We start from the raw sequence: 25,141 nt of genomic DNA on the forward strand, positions 1-25,141 counted from the left end.
ATACCTGCCATGGTCTTCAGATTTCATATGCTTGGCAGGTACTCAGCATCTTTGAAGAATCATGCACTTTTTTTGTGAAACTTTAGCTCTTTGACTTCTGGACTGTTGGAGTGGCAGTTGTGTTGGTGCATTTTGGTTTTGTGTTGGGTGTTTTGTGAGTTAGTTTATTTTAATAACAAGAGCAACAACAACAATAATAATAATTTCGTTAAATTGGAATCGTCTTTTGAATACTTGAGTTTGATACTCTCCTTATCTCTAGTTCAAAGACCTTATATATAAAGGTCTTTAGTGAACAGACGTCTTTCTGTATGGTATATGAGTGTTAATTAGATTCCCACAAAGGTTCAAATAAAAACTTGAATAATCAAAACTAAGTTTTCAGTCCTCTTCTGAATTACAGACATGTAACTAAAAGTTCCTTAGTAAAAGGAGAATGATCTTCCTAGAAGCAGGGGAGTTCAAGTTAAAGTACCTGAATTTTTCTGTCATGCTTCAATATGTGCTTTAGAAGCAAGACCAGACAGTCTGCTTGCTTATATTTTGAGTACATACAGTCTGTTGTGATGTGGGAAAGAGAAACTACTTAGAAGGAAATTGTGAAGAAAGGTTGTGGCTGTATGGGAACGAGATAGGTGATAACTACATGATTATTAGCTATGCTTCCTGAGCAGCTTTACTAGTGGCAAAAACTGTCCTGTACATTTTAATGCCATATTCCTAAAATCTCCTCCAATACTTGGTTTCCAGGTATTTTGGAGACGAAAGGTGTTGGTTTTAAATTTGAAGGGTCCAAGGTTCATTTTATCATCATATTAAATGGTGCATTCCTGGGCTAATGATGCATTATTGATCAGCAGGTTGAGGGTTCAACATCAAAGAAATGTAGGGATGTTGCGAAGCTGATGGACCACTCTGAACAATGAAAATCTGTTCAGTGAAGTCCTGTTTTCCTGCAGTGTTGGTGGCTACTGCAGAGGGGATAGCAGCCCCCCGGGTTGCCTGCTCTCTGACATCACTGCATTTTTTCCATCTCTCTCTAGAATACAGCTCATAGCTCCTATACAGCTTTATTTTCCATTTGTGTCAAAGCATCTGTAGATTTTATTGGCATGGGTCTGCTGGGCCTTTGACTCCTGTCTAGTTCATAGGCGAATAGCACTGAACAGGCAACAAAAGGGAGAAAGGCAGCATGAAAGCCTTTTTATGTACACAAAGTGTACATCCAGCCCCCTGGCTTCTGTGCCCTGTTTTTATTTCTTGCAGAGATAGTAGAGCATGTTTACAGCTCCTTAGATTCAGCTGTTCAGTCATGCAGTTTAACTCCAAAAATAACTCTCTTGGGGGATATTAATCCAGCAGTGGATTATCTTTCTAAAATCGTTAATCAGATTTGGTCCCCGAGGGACCTTCCAGCTGAACTTGCCACTTAGTTTCTGTTTGCTGGGGCGGCGGGAGCTGAGGGGAGGAGGCTGATGAGGTTTGACAAGAAGTGGTTACTTACATAAGGTGCTGAGCGGAGGGACCCGTTGCCTCTCCTCCTGCTGTGGGACCCTGCATGCCCGGCCAGGGGCTCAGCTCCCTGCCAGCACCTGCTATGCCCTGCTTTGTTCTGTCATCACTGTTGCCCTCCCTTCCCTTTGCCTAGAAGAAGTGCCGTGGAAAAATCTGCCTCTGAGGGAGGCAGGGCGGGGGCTGGCAGGGGAAGGATCTGTGCCAGCTCCAGGTGATTCCTATATATGCTGCCTTTTGTCCAGGAAGAAGAAACACATACTTTGTTTTATTAAATTCTCAAGTGCACTTGGCATTCCTTCGGTTGCTTTTTGATCATTAATTTTCTTACTCAAGCTGCTCACAAAATGACCTGGCCTGCTCTTTGAATATTACATCTCTTCTGTGAAACAAGCTGTTTCAGGCTTCTGTTTTCATACACGAGTAGAGCTGCAAGTCACATATCTCCTGTTAGCTTTGCATTTTTCTCCTGTCTGAAGAGTAAGAATAGAGTTTATTTCTTGTGAGATGTGCTCTGATAGCTTTAAATTATTTAAAGTACTTTGAGATCTTTGTATGGAAAGTGCCAAGGAAATTGCAAAACAAATTTAAAGAAAAAAAAAGAAAAAGGAAGAGTTCCACTGAGAACTAATTTCATACACGAATAAAATCCTGTTTTCCCCATGCAGTGCATAGGTAGAAAGGAAAAATTCAATATATTTTGTGCTGAGTGAATCCCTCAGAGCCAGGCAGGTAAATTGAGAGCTTGCACGTCTGTGCTGATGCATTTTTACATTAAATTTAATATACTTTGATTTCCAACTTGAGTGTTTATTTCTCTGACTTAGTAGACCACTTCATAGCGTAGCTGAAATGCACACATATATCATATGTGGTAATAACAATAAATCACCAAATTTGCACTTTAATAGGCTAATCTGTCATAGTTCTGCAAAACCACATTGATGTAAGAAAGTGTGCTCAAGTGGTAGACATGTTTTGATTGTTGGGTTTTTTTCCCTCAAATGATAAAATATTGTTCTTTTGAGCATGTAAGTTGTTTAAACAACCTCCTGGTTACAGCTCCTTGCATGCATTAGGGAAAACAATGGGAATTTACCTTCCTTTTTCTCAGATCCTTTTGTCCCCTTCGTGCACTTGTGCCTTCACATGCATTCTATCGCCTTCAGATTCTGCCTTGAAAATAAATATTTTAATGAGTTGCAAAGTTGCTCTTACATGTCAGTGCTTCTCAGTTCCCACTGGGAGAGAAAAAGGAATTGCACTTGAGAAAACTCCATAACTAGACCCTTCAATGACATCCCTATCCTTTTCACTGCTTGACTGCTGCTGGCATAACGAAAAGCTATTGAAATCAGTTCTAGTTCTTCATTCGCGTAATGAAACTTGCTTACTAAATTGGAAGCATATCACACCAGGGTGTGTGCCTTCCTTATTTACTGGGCATTGTCTAGCACACTGCGTACCACTGGCATAAATAGTAGGTAATTTTGAATTGTCAGCACTGTAGGTTGCAGAATTTTCTTTGCAATAATAATCTTGCCATAACAGCTAAGCATCTATTTTGGCCTTGAAAAAACCCAAAAAGAATATTTGCTTCTGGCATTGCTACATAGTAGAATGAAACTTAATTATCTTTTGGATCCTGCATTGGATTCATAAGATTATGAACTAAGAAAGAAAAAGTCAGCACATTTGACTAGGATGTCCACAGAGAAACAGAAAGGAAGTGATGATTTTATCTGCTTTTCAACATTCAGACCACATTGTTATCTTTGAGTTGGTCTTCTGGTGGGAAAAGTGGAACTACATCCATTTGTATTAGTTAAAGATCTGTCACTTAGCTTTGTGTTTTATGACTGTATAAGCATATGTATAGTAATAATTATAATTATGTAGCAGATCTGTGCAAGCCTATGTTAAAACTAGTCACATTGAAATTGTCTCTGCATGCTCTGGCAGACTTCTCTTGTGCCTTGCTTTGGAATGTAAATGCTTATTTTCCATACTTGAATTTGATTAACTTACCATCAACTTACCTTGACTCTTCTTTCTTAAACCTTTCTTCCTGTGTGACTTGTTAGGATTGCCCACAATTCACTAAAGTAAAACGAGGTTTAAGGCCCTCATTGTATGGGAAAATGGAAGTTTTCTGCAAATTTATTGCTGTGTTATGTTGTTTTGCTTTTGTACTTATGGCCAATGGTCATGAATCAGTGTTTTTTTCTCCAAAATTTATTGTGAGCTTTGGAGTTAGTGAACCTCCAAGGGAAGGCATTGGGTGGCGAGATAACTTCCCTTTGCTTCTTGCAGTGAGAGATGACAGTGCTCCAGACCGATTCCCTGTCTTCCCAGTCAAAAGAAACTCTTTGCCCATGCACTAGGTGGATTCTATGTTTTTTATAGGTCTTCCTTCTATGTCTTTAGGTATGTGGCCTACAGATGATTTTTTTTTTCATTAAAACTTTAGAAGAAACATGATGGGGGGGAAATAAAACTTGTTGAAAATAAGGGATTACTCATCTGAAACTATCCTCCATGAAGTTTGTCTGGTAGGAGCTGCTGCTGCTGCTGCCCTTTTGTGTTGTGGCCAGTAAACTCAGGCTCTGGCAGAGGCTTTCAGCGTCCCTCCTACCAGGGATGGTGTGCCAAGCCAGGGAATGCAGGGAGAAACCTGTTGGTCAGGCATTAGGTCAGGCAGCTGCAGATGGTTTAATTCCAAAATGACAGCAGACTAAGACTACCAAGGACTGCACTTCTGAGGAGGTGGGAAACAGCATCACTGTGGGTTTGGGAGCAGAAGGTGCCCAAGTCTGTTTCAGTTGACTGTCAAGGTGGATTAACATTGCTGCCAGGAAATCTTGTTGTACTGCCTCTGGAAAGCTGTTAGACTTGAACGTGGTAAAAACCAGATGACCAAAAATACTTTTTTCTGGTTGTTGGCTGAGGCAGTGTGCTGTGCAGCAAGGGAAGTACTGGTGGGATGTGGAAATGGTGGGTGCGTGATTTGTCAGGGGAGAAGTGGTGGTAGCTTTGCATCCTCTAAGGCTCTACAGTGTAAAAGACAGTCAGAAGTAAGTGTCTGTCTCTTCTTAATGACCAGCAAGCCAGCTGCATACTTTAATTGTGTTTATTCCTGGTTCCTGTAACATCTACCAAATGTAGACAATATCACAGTGTTTCTTAATCACATTGTTTAGTCTTTCAAGGCACTTCCTGCAATCCAGTCTTATTTATAGACAGTCCATTGTCTTATTTACTGCCTTGTGCTTTGCTTTGTGGTGATGTGTGATCCTGGCAGCATCAGAACTGCCATTGTTGGAAATAAATTGCTGGAGTGTTAAAGTTCTCAAATAGCTTTTATAGTATGTGTTGAGAACCCTATGTAGAATGTAGCAGGGCTTGCAGACTCAGAGGACTGAGTCTTTTCAGAGCATACCAGAGGCACACGAGAAAAAAAGGAAGGACAGAGCTGTGTACATGAAGGCTGGATGAACTCCAACTTAGAAACGTAGTATGAGACATAGGTACAACATTTCTCCATAAAGGGATGATTTCGTGATTGTGTTCAGACTGGTGTTCAGACAGAAGTTCACACTTCTGCTGCAGTTGAATAAAGGTTTTTACACTGGGTTAATTCAAGCAGCAACTGAAGGTGGTCAGAGTCTTTTCTTACCTGTACCTGTTTGTGACTTTTGGATGTCTGGTAGACTCAGCCAGCTCCTCTCCTTGCCTTAGCTCTTTCAAAGGGTCTATGTGCAAGCATGTGTCCATGCTTTCACCACTTCCTTCTCTTTTTCTGCTAAGAGGAAGTGGGACTGCACTCTGGGGATTTCTGCAGATTCTGCTGTTTTATCATACGTGATGGCACTTTACTGGGTCTCACTCAGCAGAGTGTGCAGGAAGTGCCACGGTTGGCACGGAGGGCTAGGCAAAGCAAGCGGGAACCTCCCTGTCTGCAGCAGGGTGCATGGGTTACCCTGTCTGAGAATTGCAGAGCTTTCCTACTACAAAAAGTGTCCTGCTACCACTGAGCTGGGAGAGGGGTGCAGGTTTGTTTGGAAGCTCCACGAGGTGCTACACCCTCTTCAAAAACATTTATTGTTGTTGTTATGAGGTTACAAACTTTGATGAGTCAAAGGAGACAGAACTTGGTGAGTCAAAATAGACAGAACTTTTTCAAAACCTAAGGATTTAGTTCTTCCCCTTTCTTCTCCTTCCCCCAGATTCACAGCCTGCACTATTTGACATGAGATCCTGTAGATACTCCTATTCTTGCAGAACTGACGTCTTATGTAGCTGATTGTATCACTGTGAATGCATACTATATCACTGTATTCACGTGCCTGAGATGTACCACAGAGAAGTATTTATATATGAGTATCTCTCAATCCGTTAGGTGAGGATGTGTGTGTGTGTATATATATGTGGAAACTGCTGTGTGTTCTGCCTTCTTCCTGACATACTGGTTGCTATAGTGCACTGATCTATTTGTGAACACCCAGAAGATCATTGCTATAGTTAAAAGAAACAGTGTTTCCTGGCCGTAACTTCCTGGGCAATCTCTTTTCCTGGAGCGCCAGCATTAACTGATTTGGTCACCTTCCCTGGGACTTCAGGAGTGACACTGTAACAGGAGCTTCCTCTAGTTTGTCGCTTTTTCCCCACCGGCATATTAAATAATATTTTAAAATAGTTTTTCTATTTAAATCTAATGCATGCCTATTATTCACCGTACATTTCAATGCTTCAGCCATCTTTCTAGCAGACTGTTGAGCTGTGCAGTGTGTCGTGGCATTGTCTCCTGTGTTTGCCTCTCTAATATGTGCCATTCTTCTGTTCTTGCACATATATACACAGATACATTTTCATCCACCTGCCCAGCCAGGGGTAATGTAGGAGACTGAAGCGGCAGTGCTGGAGTTCTGTCTGAGCTGCTGTATTATTTTTTTTTTTCCTCCTCCCTGCAGGTGTGAATGAGAGAGACTCTCTGCAGTATTTAGTGTCCAGTTGTACCGGCTCCAGTGAAGAGCAGCGTCGCAATGCCCCCTCCTGCTGATATAGTGAAGGTGGCGATCGAGTGGCCAGGTGCCTACCCGAAGTTAATGGAAATAGATCAAGTAAGTGCCTGTGTACGTGTGTTCAGCTGGCCCTGTGCATAAATAAGCTCTTCTCTGCATGTTTGTGTCTCAGCTTTTATGTTTACTTCCGTGCACAAGTGTTTTTTTCTGTGAGTGCATGTGGGGTGGAAGACGTTTTTTGTAAGGGGTGTAACCCTCTTCCTCTCTTACTGTTTAATGTTTCTGATGTGTTTAGCTGGTTTCCTAATTTACTTTTTCTTTTAGAACAGCTACTTAAATAAGGCATTTACTGCTTGTGTGACCCACTTAACACTTTTGTGCCTTAGTTTGTTCAACTGTAAAATTGTGGTAATATTGTTACCTCTGGGTGGAAAGTCCTCAAATTTCTAGTCAGTGCTTTGCATTTGGAGTAGAATCATACTGAATGGCTGCAGCAAGTGCAGATTTTGGAACTTCAGTAGTGGTGCACTGTGAGCAGGAGAATCTTTGCTGTTCCATACAGAAATCTCAGGGGTTGTTCTGTTTAGCTGGTTAGTTCTAATGCAATGGCTCCACAGACTGATTATACTCAGAGTACAGAAGTTAACAAATTAAAAATTATGAATTAAAAACTCCTTTTAGGAAATTAGATATGGGGGGAAAACAAGCCAAATCAAGTTATACAAGTGCCATGTTTTATATTCTGGACTTCTCTGAGATTGTTTTTGTGGCCCATGTATTAAAAGAAACCTCTTTAATATTTAACAGCTTACCCATAACATTTTGAAATCCTACAGCGTTACCTGTTTAGAATTATTATTACTTCTGTAAATATTATTTTGAGTGAAAAAAAGCATTTCATAATGTGTTTTAGGCCCCAGTGTGTCTGAGGGCTTAGTATATTATAAAGTTCTATTGGAGAGGAGAGCATTTGAATTCATACTGAAAATGTTTTACTGTAATGGGTTCGTAATTTCTTCATGCGGTGCAATCAGTTTCACTTATAGTTAACTATTTTGTGGCACATGCCTGGGAAATTCCTATGTGAAATTTGGAGAAACATGGTACTAGAGGGGAGCTGGAATAACGGCAGTCGGATTTTTAAGCAGCCTGAAAACCCTGTTAGAGGAAGAGGGAGTTCCCAAGTGAAATCAAACTTTGTAGTTTGATTTTTTGATCTTCCAATGTTTTCCATTTTCATTTGCTGAAATTTTTCAGTAGGCATATATGTACAGGTAGAAACCTTTTGCCTTCTGGAGTGAAGGATGTTTTGCTTTTTTCTTCTTATATAACAAATGGTAGACACTGCACAGTGTGTTCAGGAAAAGATGCATGTTAGTCAAGATGAACCAAGTACAATGGGGACAAAACTGAACAAATATTATGCAGTCTCCTTCCAAACAGCAGCAAAATAATACCAAAGTGATTGGTTTTAATTTACAAAATAGCTTAAAGGAACTCTCATAAACCCCTCATACCTTATCTGAAATATTAGGTTACTTTCCTGAAACCTTGATTTTACTTTTATTATATAAGACTCAGAGGAGACAAGAAAGATCAATGCTGACATATATTGGCTAGCACTCTTCAACACAACCTGCAAGTTGTCTGCAAGCCACTTTATGGGAAGGAGGAGAAAGAGTGAGAGTAAGGTTGAAAGGTAGAAAGCTAATAGCAGCCTTCTCCTCATGCAGAGGGAAATGAAGGAATGAAGTTTGAGGGTCACATCCCTCACCTTCCTGACATGGAACGATGGGAAAGAAACATACCTTTCTACTACCCATGCACACAAAAACTCACATTTACCTTTTCAAGGTTGTAAACAATGTGGGAATAAACCCTGAAAATATATAGGCTGATACATGCTTCTAAGCACACAGTTCTACTTTTGATTCACTTAGTGCTAACTTTTCCTCAATCTGTTTCCTTTAAAACATCTATTCGGTTGAAGAGCTGTAGTGGAGGAGATGATTCATACCTCAGATGGCTAGCTATCGGAGATGATAAAGGGGAGGAGAGAAAAGGAAGGCAGAAAAGAGAAATGACTTACCCTTTGACTAGACACTGCAGCCAGTGCCTGTCTCCCAGGTGGGATCTGCTCATTTAGACACCACTTAACATATATTCAGAAAATCCTAAAAGCTCTGGCATACCAGTTTTCTCCCTCTCTGATCCCTTACCAAGAAGAAAAAGAGGATTTAAAAGAACAGCACTGTATTATTATTTTAAAAAGAACAACTAAAACCCCTCACTGTAGCATTATGCAAGTTCTTTATCTTTCAGGGTACTAAGGGTGTTCCAAAAATTGAAGTACAAATATCATATGAGAGATCAGAAGGAACCTGGGAGGTTTTTTGAGGTTGCTTGTTGCATATACTTGGAAGCACTTATTTATATTCTGTTGCACTTTATCCCAGTTTACCTGCTGTGTATATGCATGTTTTGCTTAGCAATGAAGAGAATATTTTCAAAGTGAAGAAATGTCACTGTGAAACCGAATCAATTGACAGTGGGGTAGTGGAAGATGTTGGGCCTGAAAAGAACTCATGAGTATTTTTTCCACTAAATGTTATTAAATTTTACATTAAAAATCTCCTCTTCAGATGTATGACATCTTGACAATCTGGACTCCAATCTGGAGGCACAGGGCTTTTTCAAGTTGAGGCTTCCCACTAAGTATCTATAGGCTTGTCAGTCTGGGTTCATCAATGATGGTTTCAACTTTAATCATATAAAGTTAGTCTCAGTTAGACAGATTCTATGCCAGAAAAAATTAATATATAATTAAGTGCCTTTTAGAACCAGCCTCTGTGCCAGCTTCCAGTGAATAAGAAGGTTTTCTGCTCATTCAGTGCCATGTACTATTTGATGTCAGGTTTTTACAACTGCTTTAATTCCTGGAAAGTTGCTTTAAACAAGGAGGGTAAAACTGCCTATTATTTATTACTCTTTCTCTCTTGCCAGGTGGGGACTAATTAAGTTGCAGTAAACCTAGCAGCTGGCTGATGTGTGTATGCATTAAAACTGATTTTAAATCATGTGCAAGATAATGTGCTTTTGTACTTCCTCCTTGAGAGAAATGATTGAATACAGTTACTCTCTTTTAAAATACTTTTTTTGTTTTTTTGTTTGCTTTTTTTTAGAATTTGGTTTCTTTCCCACGTCCACCATTTTCCTCAAAGATAAATTTGAAAAATAGCATTCAGACTCTTCCCCACTGCATAAGTCTTTACTAGCAGTATTAAAACTGTGATCCAAATTAATTTTTAATGAAAAGATTTGATTATGACTTTAAGGGCTGGGCATAGGGATGATCTTTCACTCTTAAGTCTTCTTGTTGTGTGAGGGGAGGAATGGAAATGAGTTGGTGTCTGAATTTGCATTGGTATCTTATTGTGGACTTTTTAAGGATGCAGTCTGGGGAAGAATGGTAGAAGCTGACTGTCTGATGTCTTTTACTCCCAGTGTTCTGGCTGATTATTCTCGAAGATGTTAAAAGTAGGGCTGCGCAGGCTCTGTACAGGTGAAGAGGATGCTGGCTAGTCTATCCTGTCTTCTCTTCATTTGTCCCAGAAACAGCCATTTCATAAGAGGATGTTGTTTCTTGTGTTCACATGAAAAATTGCATGCTTTAATTTGTGCTCATTATGTATAACTCATTCTTAGCAGTTGGGTATTTTTTACAGCACAAATTATTTTAGGTAAGCCAGTGCTAGTTTTAGATTATCTGAATACTTTGTGGATTTACAGTTTCACTGTTCCTGCTGCAGGGGAAGTAGCTTCCATGAGAGGCACAAGGTGGATATTTGAGGACAGCATCTATTTTGGCTTATCCCATTAAAATCCACTCGTGTGTGTTAACACAAGTTGTAATAAAAACTGATTTCTCTAAGCTCAGGGATGAACTTCCTCAGCATTGGAGGTAAACAGCTGTTTCTACAGAAAGGAACAGTTTATGATTAAACTTGGCCATACAGTCTTTTCCTCCAGATTTACTTTTATCTATGAGATCATTAAACATGGATTAAATTAGCAGATGTGAACCTTGATGTTAGCAAAAAAAAAAACAATGCTATGTTTTCTTTTCAAAGCACAAACCTGTTACAGTTGGCAAAATTTATGGGAGTACTGCCGTATGACAATTTCATGTTAATACAAGTGCAGCACATGGTAGGAACCATAGGCCATTTTACGTTAATGATCTGTCTAACGTTTAGATTTATTCAGCAATTTTATCTTTCAAGAGTGTCTTTCAGGATATCTCTTCTGGTTGTTTTTTATTTTTTCATAGAAGTCATTGTACTTCACTGCATATTAGGACACCAATAAGCCTTTATTTCTTTTAAAGGGAACTTTCAGACCTAAATCTGAACCCTTGGGTATTGTTAATTGATTTAGTGCAGTGTTTCTCAAACTGCGAGGAGAAATGTAGTTCAAAAGGGATTGTGAATTTCTTAATTAGAGAAAAGGAAGTGGCGCATTGCTTCTGCTATGTATGTAGAGTAAGAATAGCTGTAGTTTCTGCAAGTGCTGTCACTAGTAATAGCAGTGTACTGATACAATCCTAGCATCACAAGTCTAAACATATGCAATATTAGTGAGCACCAGCATCGTTCAAGTGGTGAAGAAGAAAGGGATATTGATGTCTTGTCGTACTGTAAAGTGTCGCTCTCCATACTTCATTATGGCTTCAGACTCTGACTCCCACAAAATCACGGGGTTTAGTGCTGAAAGGACGAAGGAAGAGAGGGTCTCTTGCTTCCTTTGCACAAACTTGCAAATTTGTATGAACTCTTACCCAGAAAGTGTAATGGTACTGCAGTAGAGGGAACTAGTGATGTTTTTTGCTATGAATATTGTAAAGATTTCTAATGTTATTGCACATCCTGAGTTTAAAGTAATTAAGGAAAATGTCAGTGCCTTTAACAGCTGACAAGACCTCAGCTTCTTGAAGATAGAGGACTATGAAATAGCTTGTGGGGAGAGAAAAAAATTAAAAAAAAATCTTACACTAATTTACAAAAGTGTTCCTTGCTTGGATTTGCTAGCAGCAGCTCCTTTCTGTCAGATTGGATAAAAGAGTTAGTGCTTGAGTTTGGCCACTGCAGCTGTATCTCAGCCATTCTGAAGGAGGATATTGGTTGCTGCTGATGGAGAACTTACTCAAAGATAGATGAGCCAAAAGGTGGTTACTTATTCAAGAAGAATTGAAAAACACTCAGGTAGCTTAAGCCAATTTGCTAAAGGTAAGGCTTGCTTAAAATCAACTTTTAGGTGCTAAACAGATGCTAACAATCATTAAATGAGTTTTATTGCTCCTTGTACCTGTCATATTTCAGCTTGACAAAATCAAAGATGAAACTATTCATAAAGCAGATGCTAAATGGCATATAAACATAGTGAAAATATTTGACAGTATTTTAGTACCTGCAATTTTGTAACCATTTAGGGATTATTAATTGAATTGGTAAGGAAATCATACTCACTATCTTAATGTGATTTTTTTTTTCATTTTCTTTGTTGGACTAATGAAAGGTCTCAAATTTTTATTTTTATTTATTTTTTTAAAAGTTTTTCAACAGGAAGAATAACCTTGGAAACAAAAATCCAGATGTTTTAGTGCATTGGATATATTTCAGTCACTAACACACTTGTATAGTGCTTTGTTAATGTCATATATCAATTATTGTTAAAAGCAATGGGTTTTGGAAAATAAAATTTCTTTTCTTACATAATTGTGCCATTGGAGTATTCATCATTAGACCTCCAATTCTTCGATGTGGTGGCAGCCAGCCATTCTGGATAAAAAGGGCTATGTTGTTGTCACATTTAACATTTTATTGGTCTGACTTGTCCAAAGCCATTTTCCCACTGGTTGGTTGGAATCTTTCAAGGCTGTGAAGTCCTATCCTGTGGTGTGTGGCTGGGACTTCATCACTGAAAAATACATAATCTGTCTTAGTACTTCTTTGTAATACAGATACTGCAGCAAAGCTTAATAGGTGGAAGAGGAAATAGCTGTTGAGAAGGGTTAGAAATTGTTAAAGGGAGGGGTGAATAATTAGAAATGTTTAGTGAAATGCAGTCCAATGGATACTATTTATGCTTTCTACTTGGTGTTATTTTCTAGGTTAAGAAACTTAAATGCAGTAGACATTTATATATATATATGTGTGTATATATATATATAGTTGCTAGAGATGTGTAAAGAGATGTGCAAGTAGAGCCATGATACACTTGAGGTCCTGCAGAAATAGTGTCCCAGTGTTTCTGATCTCCTACATAAAGGACGTTCAGGAAAAAAGATTTTAGGAAAGAGATAAAACGCTTTATTAATTCAGTCCTTGGTTTTTGTGGGCTTGTGGGGTTTTTTTAGTTGATTGGTTTTGGGTTTGGTTTGTCTCTTTTTTTTTCTTCCTGTCTCTGATTTTGCTAGCCATAATCTCCCTGTTGGAAGCCTGAATTTTGCTGCCTGCAGCTGATGGCATTTTCAAGATGAAGGCTAAACAAGATTGTTGCATCCATAAATTTTTTTAAAAATCAACAGGAGTCTCATCTCTTAAGTTAATTCTGCTGTATCTAAAGGAAATGTGTAATGACTAGATTCCTGGAGTTACGCACCAATGAATTAATTCACATTCTGGCCAGCTGGAGCATCCAGGCACACTTTATGATTCAGTTATATAGTCTCTTTATAGAAATGCAAGATTGTAGTACAAAATAAACTAATACTAAAAATCCCACAGTATAAATTTTTTGTGGCTTCATGTAGAAATTTCTACCCTGATAGGACAGCAGTGTGTCAGTAATGAGCTGTGGGTTTGGGGTTTCTTCATTCAGTCTTCAAAGGTATGCTCTCTTAGTAGGTTGTGTGAAAAGCCACATCTTAAAGCCCTGCTTTGTATTTTAAACTGTATTTTAGCTGTATTTCAATATGTGGTGCAAGTATGTTACATGCAAACATGCTGTAACCCACAGCTGAAGATCCCTATGTGCTTTGTAACTTTTCGGTACTCCTGACTGGGAATTTTTGGTGTCCCTATTTATACATGAGGAAACAGGAAATGTTATGGCTTGTTAGGACACTAGATGAGCAGTAAGAAATATCTGTAAAATTCTGTTTGGGTTTGTTTGTTTGTTTGGATGTTTTGTTTGTTTGAATTTTTTTTGTTAATAACTTTATATTTTGCTGCTTCCTTGTTGTACAGTCATTGTAACATCCTAAACATATGATCTGTGAGTCAATGCTTAGATCTGGTGAAATGCGGATTTAGGAATGAGGATCTCTTTGGAGGTGAGAAGGGAGTAACTGAGGAAGCTGCAGCTGAGAGTGAAGTGGGAGAAGACCTGGGCTTCCCCGAGTCTTGTGCTCTCTGCAGAACCCCAACTGCTATATTTATACCAAAATGTTGCTAGTGACTTGTTAAAGCTACCACATTAAGATCTGTGAACTAAGCTGGCAAAGGCTCTCTCCCATGAGCAGCTGCACTTGTTGAGGATTTTGCCTGTTGACTCTGGGGTGTGAATGTTTCCTGCCTGAGGTTGGGATGCTGCACTGACAAAACTGTGTGTTGTTGACCAGGCCTTGGCTGAGTTTTATGGTGTCTACTACTACAGCATTACAGTGTCCCTGTTCCCAGGTATTCACTCTCTCTGGTGCTCCTCTAAGTTAGGGAAATCCTCTCCTTTGTCTTTTACAGATGCCTGATGATTAATTAACAAGTCTGGTCTAACCAAAACTCTATTGCAGTCAAAGGAGAGAGATTATTCCCAAAGTTTAGAGCAGGTTGAGATAGCTGAAATCCAAAGCACTCCAATACTTTCACCTTAGAGAAAACTTTGCTTCTTATACCATGAGAAACCAGTGAGGTAGTGAGTGAAGGATCCAGTGTCCTGGCATCTGTTGTTTGCCAACAGACAATCCTACTTCTAATTCTGTGGGCTCTCATGTATGACAGTAAAAGACGAAGCCTCCACTGATTGTGAAAAGAAGTGCTTTTCTGGTTTTTAATAGCTATCCAAAAGACTTTTGCACTGAAAGATTTGTTAGTAGAATGATAGCATTAGTTATAAGACAAAATAACATGTTTACTGGCTTGAAATTGGTTTTTGACAGAGGCACAGATAACTTTTTTTTCCCTGAATGCTGAGTGTTTCCCACTCACCTTTTTTTTTTTTTTTTTTTTTTTTTTTTTTTTTTTTTTTTTTTTTTTTTTTTTTTTTTTTTTTTTTTTTTTTTTTTTTTTGTTACTTCTGTGGTTAAAAGGTGTCAGGTGGGGAGAGTGATTTCCTAGTCATGGTCCAAAAAAAACCTAAACCCAAAAAGCAAACTTTAAGGAAAGAGAAAGCAATGAATCTCTGTTAGTCATGTGGAAAGGAAAGCTATTCAGACTTGGCCTAAAATATCAATTTTCTGGTATAGCACAATCAGAGTATGTTGGAACTGCACACACAACACAGATTTCTGCCCAGATTTAGTCTTCTGTCCTGTTTACAGTTTGCCATTCCACATACACAAACACTTACGTGTATGTAAAGCACTAGAAGTGCTTTAAGCCGAGATTGGTGTACTGGTGGCTTGAACTGGACCTAGGGCTTGGTCAGTACTAGCATATTGGATATTCTTTGCTTTCTTTTGCTCATTCCACCATTTCTCTGGAACAAAACAATGGCCTGGACTCAGCCTACACTCTTGCCCGCCTGTGCTTTGTACTTTCTGGTGACTGGTTCCCTGTGGTCCTCCATAGGTGTAGACATGAAAGGATGAAACTGGTGAGGAAATTGAAGTGGGAAATCTCAGTCTCTGTTCTGTAAGTTACTTTACAAGTGCTACCAAACACTGCACAAGTAGCAAGAGCAGGTACTCAAGAAGGCAGTTAGGGGTCTGTGTGCATCTTAAAACACAAAACTTGGAGACATGATGTGAGAGATATGCAGGTGAGCACAGAGGGAGTGATTAGGTATTACTGCATGGTAAATGTCATTAGGGGTACAGCTAGCCAGCATCTTGGACACCTGTGCTAACCAGTCAATGCACTTAAAGCTTTACAAAGTGTGTGAATTCGCATTGGCTCCGATGCTGCCTGTGCTCTGTATCACTGTCAGGATTATCCTCGTTTGTGCAGATCAGAGAGTTGCAAGCCCATAATGCCCCCTTGTCACCTTCTACTTGATTTCAGCTACCAATTTAATACCCACCCTAGGAAAATAGTTTTGTACTAACCAATGTGTTCAGTGCAGGTACTATGATAAGTCAGCTGAAGGGGTTATCTCCTGTAGGGAGCACAAGGTTTGCTTTGATCTGTATTATTTTGTTCATTAAAGCTACAGCCTGATCTTCTTAGAGCTTTAAATGAGCAACTCACCATATGTAAAAAGCACACTTCATTTTTACTAGTCTAGGAGAGGACATGGAGACAAAATGTAAAACAAAAGCAAAATATGCTAGCACAAAAAAATTCTGTGAAGGAAAATCTTTGAAATATTTTTTGACTGATTGTAAGAAATTCTTTGAAGTACATTGAATAATAAGGTAAAATTGACTTTTTGGAACTATAAATGCAGTGGAGATATGTAATTTTCCTTATATGTAATTTTATTAAGATTAAGGTAACAAAACCTTCAAATCTAGTCTCTTTAACATCAGGCAAATATTTAGAGCCAGGGGGGAAAAAAGCGTCTTTGAATGGCCTGCCGAGTAGATATGCTCTGCTGAGAATGCAGATGGACTTTTACCTCATTTTTCATGGTTCAAAAGGAAAAAAGAAAATATAACAGCTCACTTTTCTTTGTCTTCTAGTACTGCTCCATTCCTGTATACATGCAGTAAACAGTTGGGTTCTGTCACTGCTGCCCAAACGTAGTTACATGTCTTGCAGCTTTCACTAGCAGGACTGTGAAAGGGATTCTGGAGGTGGGTGTGAGCTGGCTGGGAAGGGGTCACGGGAGCTGGTCGCTCCTGCAGTATTCATTGTAGCTTTCTGGCAGGCAAAAAAGTCCCTTCAGAAGCCTTGTGGGCCTGTCACTCCCAGAGCACAGAAGGGTTTTTCTGGCAAGGAGGCCTGGCTGTGCGCAGGCAGGGTGGCAGGACTGCTGATGCTGCTGCCAGCTCGGAGTGCTGCCGGCCCGGAGTCTCTCCACAGCCTGTGCTTGCCAACCAGGTTCTGCCTGCGCGATTGCAGAGGGAATCGTGGCAGCCACTGCCTGCTTTCAGCATCATCCCCCTTACAACTGTGAACAGTGTGCTAGTGGCAATTTATCTGCCTGGTAGAGAAGGGGAAAGAATTTTGTCTAGAGACTTATGTGTAGGGGGAGTGCAGCCCAAGGGATTATTAGGAGAGGAGCAGCAGCTTATTAGCACTGAAGTGGTATTTATTTTACGTTCATTAATTTGTAAAGTGTTGTCAGATCACTAATTGCAAATTCTATATCCCAGAAGAGTTCCGCCTTTTTTATCCTCTTGATTTTTTTCATCATGAATTGTAGTTAGTCACATCAGTGCCATAGTGGTAGTGTCACAGGAGAACAAAGCTGTACCATGAGAGGCTGGCTTTAATATTGTTAATAGTTTTTAGTATTGAGGATCTATTTGTTTCTTTTTTAACTGTTCCTTAGGGGTTCTAATTGACTTATTGGGGGGGGGGTATGTTTGGGGTTTTTTCCCCAAGCTTTTAGTCTCGAATGTCATATAATAATGCAAATGGGATATAAAATAGGCAAAGGGGAAAGGAAATAAATAGGATTGGCAAAGGACATAAAAGTTGATGGTGTAGAGAACTTAAAAGTACCAAAATAATGATTTGGAAAGTCATTTAATCCAATCTTCCCAGTATTTATATTACTGCTAAATTTGGTTATTGCAGTGTCTTTTCATCATAGTTTCCAATGGGAAACTGTAGGTCCTGTGGGAAATAATGGGAAAAAAGATTACTCGTTTTGTCCTTATATTGAATCTGCTAGATGATTTTTGTTTACTTAATAAAAGGAATTAGTAACCCAGATAAAATTTTGTCAAAATATGGAAATATCAGAATAGGACTCACAGTAGCATCCTGAGGAGAAGGGGATGCAGCCTACAGAGCTGTAGGCTCTGCCTGGCAACAGTTTACCTCCAGGCTGGCAAACAAGTGCTGGATGGCAAACTGGAGTTACCCATCTCCAGACAAACCTATGCTCCTCCCTTTATCCCTCTCAAAAAATGGGGTTTTCTTTTTTTTGAGGAAGATAGAGGGAAGAGAGCAGTTGGAAGCAGGGATTGCTTTCAGAGGATTGCAGAAGCTGAAAAAAACCTTGTAAAGGAGGACAACACGTCAAAGCAGCTGCACATCAATGTCACGGTAATCCAGACTGAGGAACTCATCAGTCCAAAAAACTGGGGGGGGGGGGGAAAGACCCACACTTTCTATCTCATGTGAACTGCCTGATCTGCTTCATAGTGTGAATAGAGCTACACAAAGAGTTGAGTCAACACAGCAGACAGAAACTGCTGTGGAGAAGGGACATGTTGGCTGCAGCAGAATGGAGCAGTTTCACACTTCTACCTTTTCTCCCATGTGCTGGTATTTGCTAGTCATTTAGGTGCATAGCAAGGCAGATCAGCAAATTGGTCTTGGTGAAAACTAATTTTTTTTTCCCTTTTACTGGGCCAGCTTTTAGTTTGAATAACTTCCATGGTATGGATCATCTTGGGTGTTCATGTGAAAATAGTAATGGCAGTGAAAGAGGAAGGGTGGAAACTAAGGACTGAGACACTATGGCAAGCAGAAACAGAATCCTTTCAGCAGGTGCTTTCATTCAAGTTTGATTAAAATAGTCTTGTGTTATGTTTCTGGCTGTTTAGATACTGGCTTGATTGACTGGACTATGAAATAACAAATCCTTCACTGATCCTGACCTGACCAGGGAGTCTTTTCTCTGGTTTTCTGTGTATGCAGTGATGCAGTACAGAAAACAAATTCAAGGGAAAAATAATTCTTCCTCCACGTAAAGCACCTATATGCTGAGTTAATTTTTAAACTAATAATTTTCTATAAAACTTAAAGAGAAACAACTTGTTTTGACTGCAGTGTTGCCTTACGGTTAGGTTTATGATGAGTTTTCTGTGTTTGTTTTGTTTGCTTTTTAAGAATTCAGTGAACTGTCATTTTTTGTAGTTACTAGAGAGTGGGATCCTATGCTGTTTAGATGATACGGAAAATTTTTGTGAAGCATCAGATCTGCATGACATTGTGTGGCCATCCAGTCTTGTCAAAAAAAGGCTCAGTAGTCATACAGCTGGTGAAATTCAGTGTGGGTTTTTTTGCCATGCAACTTCATCTATGTTTGGGATATAAAAGTGAGTTTTCTTTTAGCCAGCAATATTCTAAAAACATTTGTTTGTGCACCCTGTGTTTATAACAAAGTTCAAAGCATTGCAACATCACCAGGCTAGACTGGTGGTTTTTTTCTATTTTGGTACCCAAAGCAAGAGAGCTGTTTTCAGTCAGTCCAAATGCTCGTGTCCACAGATGTAGAGAATAAAGCAAAACTGATACATCTGGGATCTTAACACCTTCCAGCTGGTGTTTTAGCAGAGGGGAACCTGCATGTATGTACTTAAAAGAGAGGATTACTGTCATAATATCACCATATCTGAAAGGGACAAAAGATTGTTTAAAAATATTGAATGTCTTCTTGCTTCAGATGTCATTCCTGGAAAATGCTCGTGTTTATATCTAAATCTTCTGTTTCTGTTGGATAATGAGATGCAGTGTACACAAAAGACCCTTTGATTTGTCGGTTGAGAAGCTGAGTTTATGTCACATGGGCAAAGGTTGACAAAAAGTACTGATGAAGTCATCATGTATATGTGTAAAATTGCTGTCTTTATAGTTTACCAGACCAAAGCAGCAAAAAATTTTAGGATCCTACCAAACTTTATGTTATACAAAAAGTGAAATACTACTGACTTATTTTGTTCCTTGCAGTTACTGGCTTTGAAATCATATTTTAAGAGCTCAGAGATATTCTAGTTTGGTGATTTTGTTTTTTTTTTTTTTTCTTTTTTTTTTCATTAACCAGAAAAAGCCACTGTCCTCAATAATAAAAGAAGTCTGTGATGGGTAAGTTCTGCCATATAGTGCTTACTATATACTGTACTTTGGGAGGTATTAAACCAACCAGGAGATCATTTTTTCCAAAGAAAATCTAGATATCCTGAATGAGTAGTCATTAGTTTCTTAAATCTTGTTGTTCTGTCTTCAAATTTGAATTTGCAGTACATTTTGGATCAATTGCTTGTAAGATTAGGTTCTTAACAAAGCAGCTCCATGATGTAGGTGACTATCATTTAGCCTGTTTCCTTCCTGCACAGAATGCATTTTACCCACTCACTTTACGCTTGTGGTCCCTGCAGTTTGTGGGTTAAGGGACTAAAGCACTGCCTCTGGCTTTGATTTTTGAGCACTTAGTCTAGTGGGTGCTGTAAGCTGGTCCAGTTGATGTGTCAGTTCATATGAAACTGAAATGTTAATTGCAAGTTCTGCAATATAGACTAATAATTGGCTAAGACAAATACCTTGCGGTAATTTTAGTATGTTAATAAAAAAAGCTGTTTTAAGCAAGTGCTACCACACAGAAGAATCTAGTTTATATTCATCAAATTGCTGCTGAGTTAAAAAGGTTATATTTTACACGTAATGTAATGTATCAACTTAATAATATAAGTTTTGGGTGTTGTATAAGGTAGCATAAAATCCTGGTACTGTAAATTAATTTTTTTGGTCTATTTTAGTGATTTAGTGATCTTGCTTACTGGAAACAATAATCAATAGGATGTATTTGTACTGAAGTTTTCCCTTTGTAAGCATGCTTATATCTTAATGGAACTCATCATTGAAAGCTATGGAAAAGTATGAGAAATACATGGGAATGACAGGTGCTCTTTTAGTCATAATAAAATTATGTGAAGTACTTTTTGAATTGTTATTAAGATTTCATTTTGTGATTAATTTATTTTCGTATTTCTAAGGTGGTCTCTTGCAAATCATGATCAATTTGCACTGCAGCATGCTGATAGTTCTAATTTCTACATCACAGAGAAGGTGGGTAAATCATTCAATGCAATTCTTGCATAACATATAAAAATGTTTGCCACAATAATTTACTTTAAATTAAAAAGTTGAAAATATTTTTTCCATAATGTCATGTCAGTGGGAGAGTACGTACTGGGAAACCCGACTTAATGATTTTTTAACTGATTTTTTTTTTTTTTTCTTTTTTGGAAAAGCAAAACAAAGTTTGAATGTGTGAAACTTGAGTACTGAGCCCTTCAACTTTGCTGTTTGTGCGTGTTTAGTATTCTGCTAATAAGTGGTGTTCAGGAAATTGAAATATTTAAAACATGAAGGGCTCTTTGAAGTCTGAGGAGGCCTTCAGTGCATGTCACTTTCTTTTTTGGCTGATCAGGTAGAAATAAGTTTCAGTGTCTGTATAATATTTGCTCTTTCTTCCTGCTTGCTATCTTGTCCTTTTCCAGTTCTGTATGTTCTGCTGGCTTATTTTTTTGGTCCCCAGATAGAGTGGCAATAGGTGATTCATCAAGTGACGTAATGACTTCAGGTCAGTGTAATGAAATAACTGTAGCTGTAATAAAAATGGAATGTCTAATCCAAATATGTGAGGACATGCTCATCTGAATGGGACCAAGCAGAACATTCATTCCTAGCATTACTGAGAAAATTGCTGAAATTACAAAAAAAGATTGTTTGTAAGAGTGTACATGTAGTTCCTCAGAGGTACAATTTCTAAGCAATGGGAGAAGAGTATTATTTAAAACCTTTTGAAGTCCACATGGAAATTTCCTATCCTCAGTGAATTTTGAACTAAATAGATGTGAGTGTAACTGCATAGATATACGTACCTCTTGCTTACCTTTTATCAGTTTAGTTTGGCTTGCCTTTAGGCAGAGGGATCTCTTGTTTTTGTTTTGCGTTTTAGAGTTCTTTAGGATTTGCTAATATAACTGAGACATGAACTAAGTGTTCTCCTGCTGTAATTCTTACCTGCACCCAAGAAATAAAGGAAACTTAGGCAGAGTTAAATGTTTGGAAAAACTAAATTTAGCAGGACAGCAAGAGCAGTTGCTCATAAAATAGTACTGTGCTTTTCTTTTTTTTTTTTTTTTAACACCAAACATTCTTCTCAATGTGACATTTGTTTTGGGATCTTCCCTTTTTTTGTTTGTTTGGTGGTCTGTTGTATTTTTTTCTCTCCTTTCTTTTCAAGTTTCAGTTCAAAGGCTGCTACAAGGAAACCTGTCAAAGTAATTAGTGATTGTTGTGTTTTACTTCCACCCAAATTAAATACTGAGACTGTTTTGCTAATTGCCCTCAATGGTGACAGTTTTCCAATAGGGCAGAACAGTTGAACTTGCCTGTTGGCATTTAAACTTTGATTGTAGTGAGTATTTCCAAGAAGCCAGGACTGAGTGAATACTCCAGCTTGTTGGAGGTATTTGTCCTGATGCAATTCGGGAAATATTCCAGGCTTTACCTCCACTTCTGGTGGATAGGATCCTGAAGATTTGGAGAAGAGAAATATTTTCTGTCCAATGGCTTTTGGCTGCCTTTAACTTGCAATAAGTGTGGAAAATCATGGTCTTCTAGGACATTTTGGATTGTACTGCTAGAGAGAACTTTGAGTTTGTTTATTCCCTACTGGAAATATGCAGAGTATCTGACTCTGAGTCACATAAATAAGAGAGAAGAGCTCTAAATGCCACCAGAATTACTCAGATGTCTGTGACTTTCATTAGATATTGTTCACTGTTTATCACTGCTTGTTGGATAGTGGTTATAAAGAGAGGCTTATATAGGCCATCACCCCTTTGACATACTTTCCCTCATTTGTGTTCAATAAGATGTTGCTGCTTTCTGAATTAAAACATGAAAATCACTAGGCATGAGGACAAACACATTCACTTCAATGACAACACTTAATAGTTAAAGACCCCATTTCTATAATTTGCCTCTTACTAAACAACACGAGCAGAACTTTTTTGTGGCAGTGACAGCTTCCAATAAGGAAATATTTTTCACTGCTTTCAGAGGTGAATTATAGGTCTGTACATATGCAGATACCATTACCTTTAGTTCATGTCTCTGCAGAGGCTGCCTTCCAGGTAGAGATGCCTCTTTAAAATATCCCCAGATTTAAAGTTACCAGAAAGAAAAGCAATTAAGGAATTCTTCTACAAAGTAACAAGAAACTTTGAAGTGAAAATGTTACACATGTTACGTGGCTTACAATTCTATTTTTGTTTTTGGGTGGCAAACAACCCATCTGTGTTTTGGTTGTCAAATGCAGAACTCTATCTTTTGTAGCTGACCTGTGTTTCCCAATTATACTGTACATAAATAAAAACAACACCCAAGCAATTCTGTCTCCTAATTTTTTTTTTTTTTTTTCTGTATTAGTAGGAAACAATGCCTCTACAGGAGCAGCAATAAGTCCTTCAGGCAGTGTAAGGGCAGTCTTTTAACAAATTTTGAGTTAGCCAGGGTTTCTGCTAGAGATCACAGCAGATCCAGTTTGGGCTGCTACCTCTGGAGTCTATTTTGGCTACATCTGTGCCTCTGAAAATGCAGTGGAAATTTTTAATTTTATATTTTAGCCTTTTTCTTTGTAAAAATGAGAGATATAAAGTAAGAGGTTTTGTGAACAAGAAAACCAAGCAGGCATAGTGCCTAAGCTCAAGTCTGTCTGGTGTTTTGATCACAAAGTAATTGATTTTTAATTACGATAATAGGTGTGTGGTTTTTTAAAGGCCTTGCTTATTGTGGAGGAGCATTTCTTTGATAGGTCAAACATCTAAAAGCCTGACTTTGAATCAGGATACTATAAAATAGGTATTAAAAAGCTACCTTTTCTTCAGTCTATCAAGGTTGTGCCTGAATTAGATGCTTGTGTACATCAGACAATAACTCAGGAACACTATAGCCTGGGCAAGCTCAGGTTTAGAAAAGAGAATGCTATATGAAGAGTAGAAAATACCTGTATAATTTTGTGTGCTATTTGTGTTCCTGGGCTAAAAACCACAGCTTGGATGACTGTTTACTGGAGTTCCTCTACTGGCAGCCCTAGGAATCCTGGGACAAACATTCAAGTGGCTCATACAGCACATTGGTGGGTATGTCAGGTCCCTTACTGCTGCTCACCTTTGGTCTTGCAGGCCATGGCCTCCTCTAGATCCATTTGTGGATCCAGTGTGTGGTTGTGGAAGAATGGTGTTCAAGCTGGTTTTACTGCTGGAGGCACCTGAGTAACTATCAGGAATAAAGGGCTGAAGGGCTTTGTGGGCCATAGCTGAGCTATAGTCACCACATAGTGCTGAAAGTGGTGGGATTTTTTCATGTTATCTTTTAAGTGTGAAGACGTTCATCTGTCTATTGACTGGAGCACATTTTTATTGTCACAATTTTTTTGCATCTGATCCCTCAGAAGACTCCCCATGGGTTTTTTTCCTTCTTTCCTATTTCCTACATTTCCCTTTCAATCTTATTGCTTGAAGTGGACGAAAGCAGACACAGTTCACTCCATTAATTTTGGGAGACTTTTATTTCTGTTCTGTCAGAAGAGCTGCCTCCACCTTCCTTTTGTTGTCTTTACTTGGCTTTGCACTGTGTTTGCAGATGAGACATCCTTTTACCCCCATATTCCCAAAACTGAGAACCTGGGTGAAGTTCCTGGTGCTTGTCCTCTCTCCAGGTTGCTTTTGCTTCTGACCTATTTTTTTGCTGAACACAACCTGTAATTGTATATTCATGTGAAATTCCAGCATGCTATTACAGGCTCCCTGTGTGGGAGTGTATGCAAATGACAGGGCAAGAAGCGAGCGAGCCACTTGTAGGGTTGGGGCTTTTTGATTTTTTGTCTTTTCCATTTTCATATTCATCTGTTTCACTGATTGACTGAATTTCATTGAGTTGAAAGTTTCTGATTCACTGAAGGACCTGTCGCTTCAGCTGAGAATGAGGAGTAGCAGGAAGACTAGAGACTGAAGAAATGTCTTAAGTGAGCTATTTCCTTTGCCAATTTGCATTACTCTTGATAATGCATTTGTTAATAATGCTACATAAATGCTAGATTCTAGATTTGACCTGGATCAAACTACACACAGCTTTCCCTTTTCTCTGCCACAGATAAGACACGGTATTTCCCTCCCGTTCCCAGATTTCTTACTATTTTGGGGCATCTGCACAGCCCTGCAGAAAGTCCCTACGTTAAGGTCAGCACAAGGAGTCAGAGTGGTTGTGCTCCTCCCTGCTTGATGGATGCTGGGTAACACTGCCCTGTGAACTCCAGTAAAAGGTAGTGGACACCAGTATATTTTTCCAGTGAGCAGACGTATAACTTGAGTATCTGTATACTAAATTGCTCTCAATCGTGCTTCATTCAGGCTGATTTCAAGAAGAGTAGTGGTCATCCTTCTCTTAGCAAATTGGTTCTAGTCTTTAGGACTCATTTTATAGGACTTTCAGTTTACACTAAATTTTCAAAAGAAAATAATTATATCCTGTCAACCTGTTATA

At 38.7% G+C, this 25,141-nt stretch overlaps 1 protein-coding gene across 2 annotated transcripts in view; it reads left to right on the forward strand.

Moving 5' to 3' along the window:
- Positions 1–25,141, forward strand: part of ELMO1 (engulfment and cell motility 1) — a 311,383-nt gene that overhangs the window by 43,489 nt on the left and 242,753 nt on the right. For both annotated transcript variants that reach the window (XM_027891987.1, XM_027891995.1), the window contains exons 3-5: positions 6,483–6,632; positions 19,632–19,672; positions 20,581–20,653. In XM_027891987.1, coding sequence (XP_027747788.1) covers positions 6,555–6,632; positions 19,632–19,672; positions 20,581–20,653 — 192 coding nt within the window. In that variant the 5' untranslated portion in view covers positions 6,483–6,554. The remainder of the gene's footprint in view (positions 1–6,482; positions 6,633–19,631; positions 19,673–20,580; positions 20,654–25,141) is intronic.

The sequence above is a fragment of the Empidonax traillii genome, unplaced genomic scaffold (assembly GCF_003031625.1).
Source record: "Empidonax traillii isolate 1590-97213 ecotype Southwest subspecies unplaced genomic scaffold, ASM303162v1 scaffold14:size4059594, whole genome shotgun sequence".
Classification (NCBI taxonomy): Eukaryota; Metazoa; Chordata; class Aves; order Passeriformes; family Tyrannidae; genus Empidonax; species Empidonax traillii.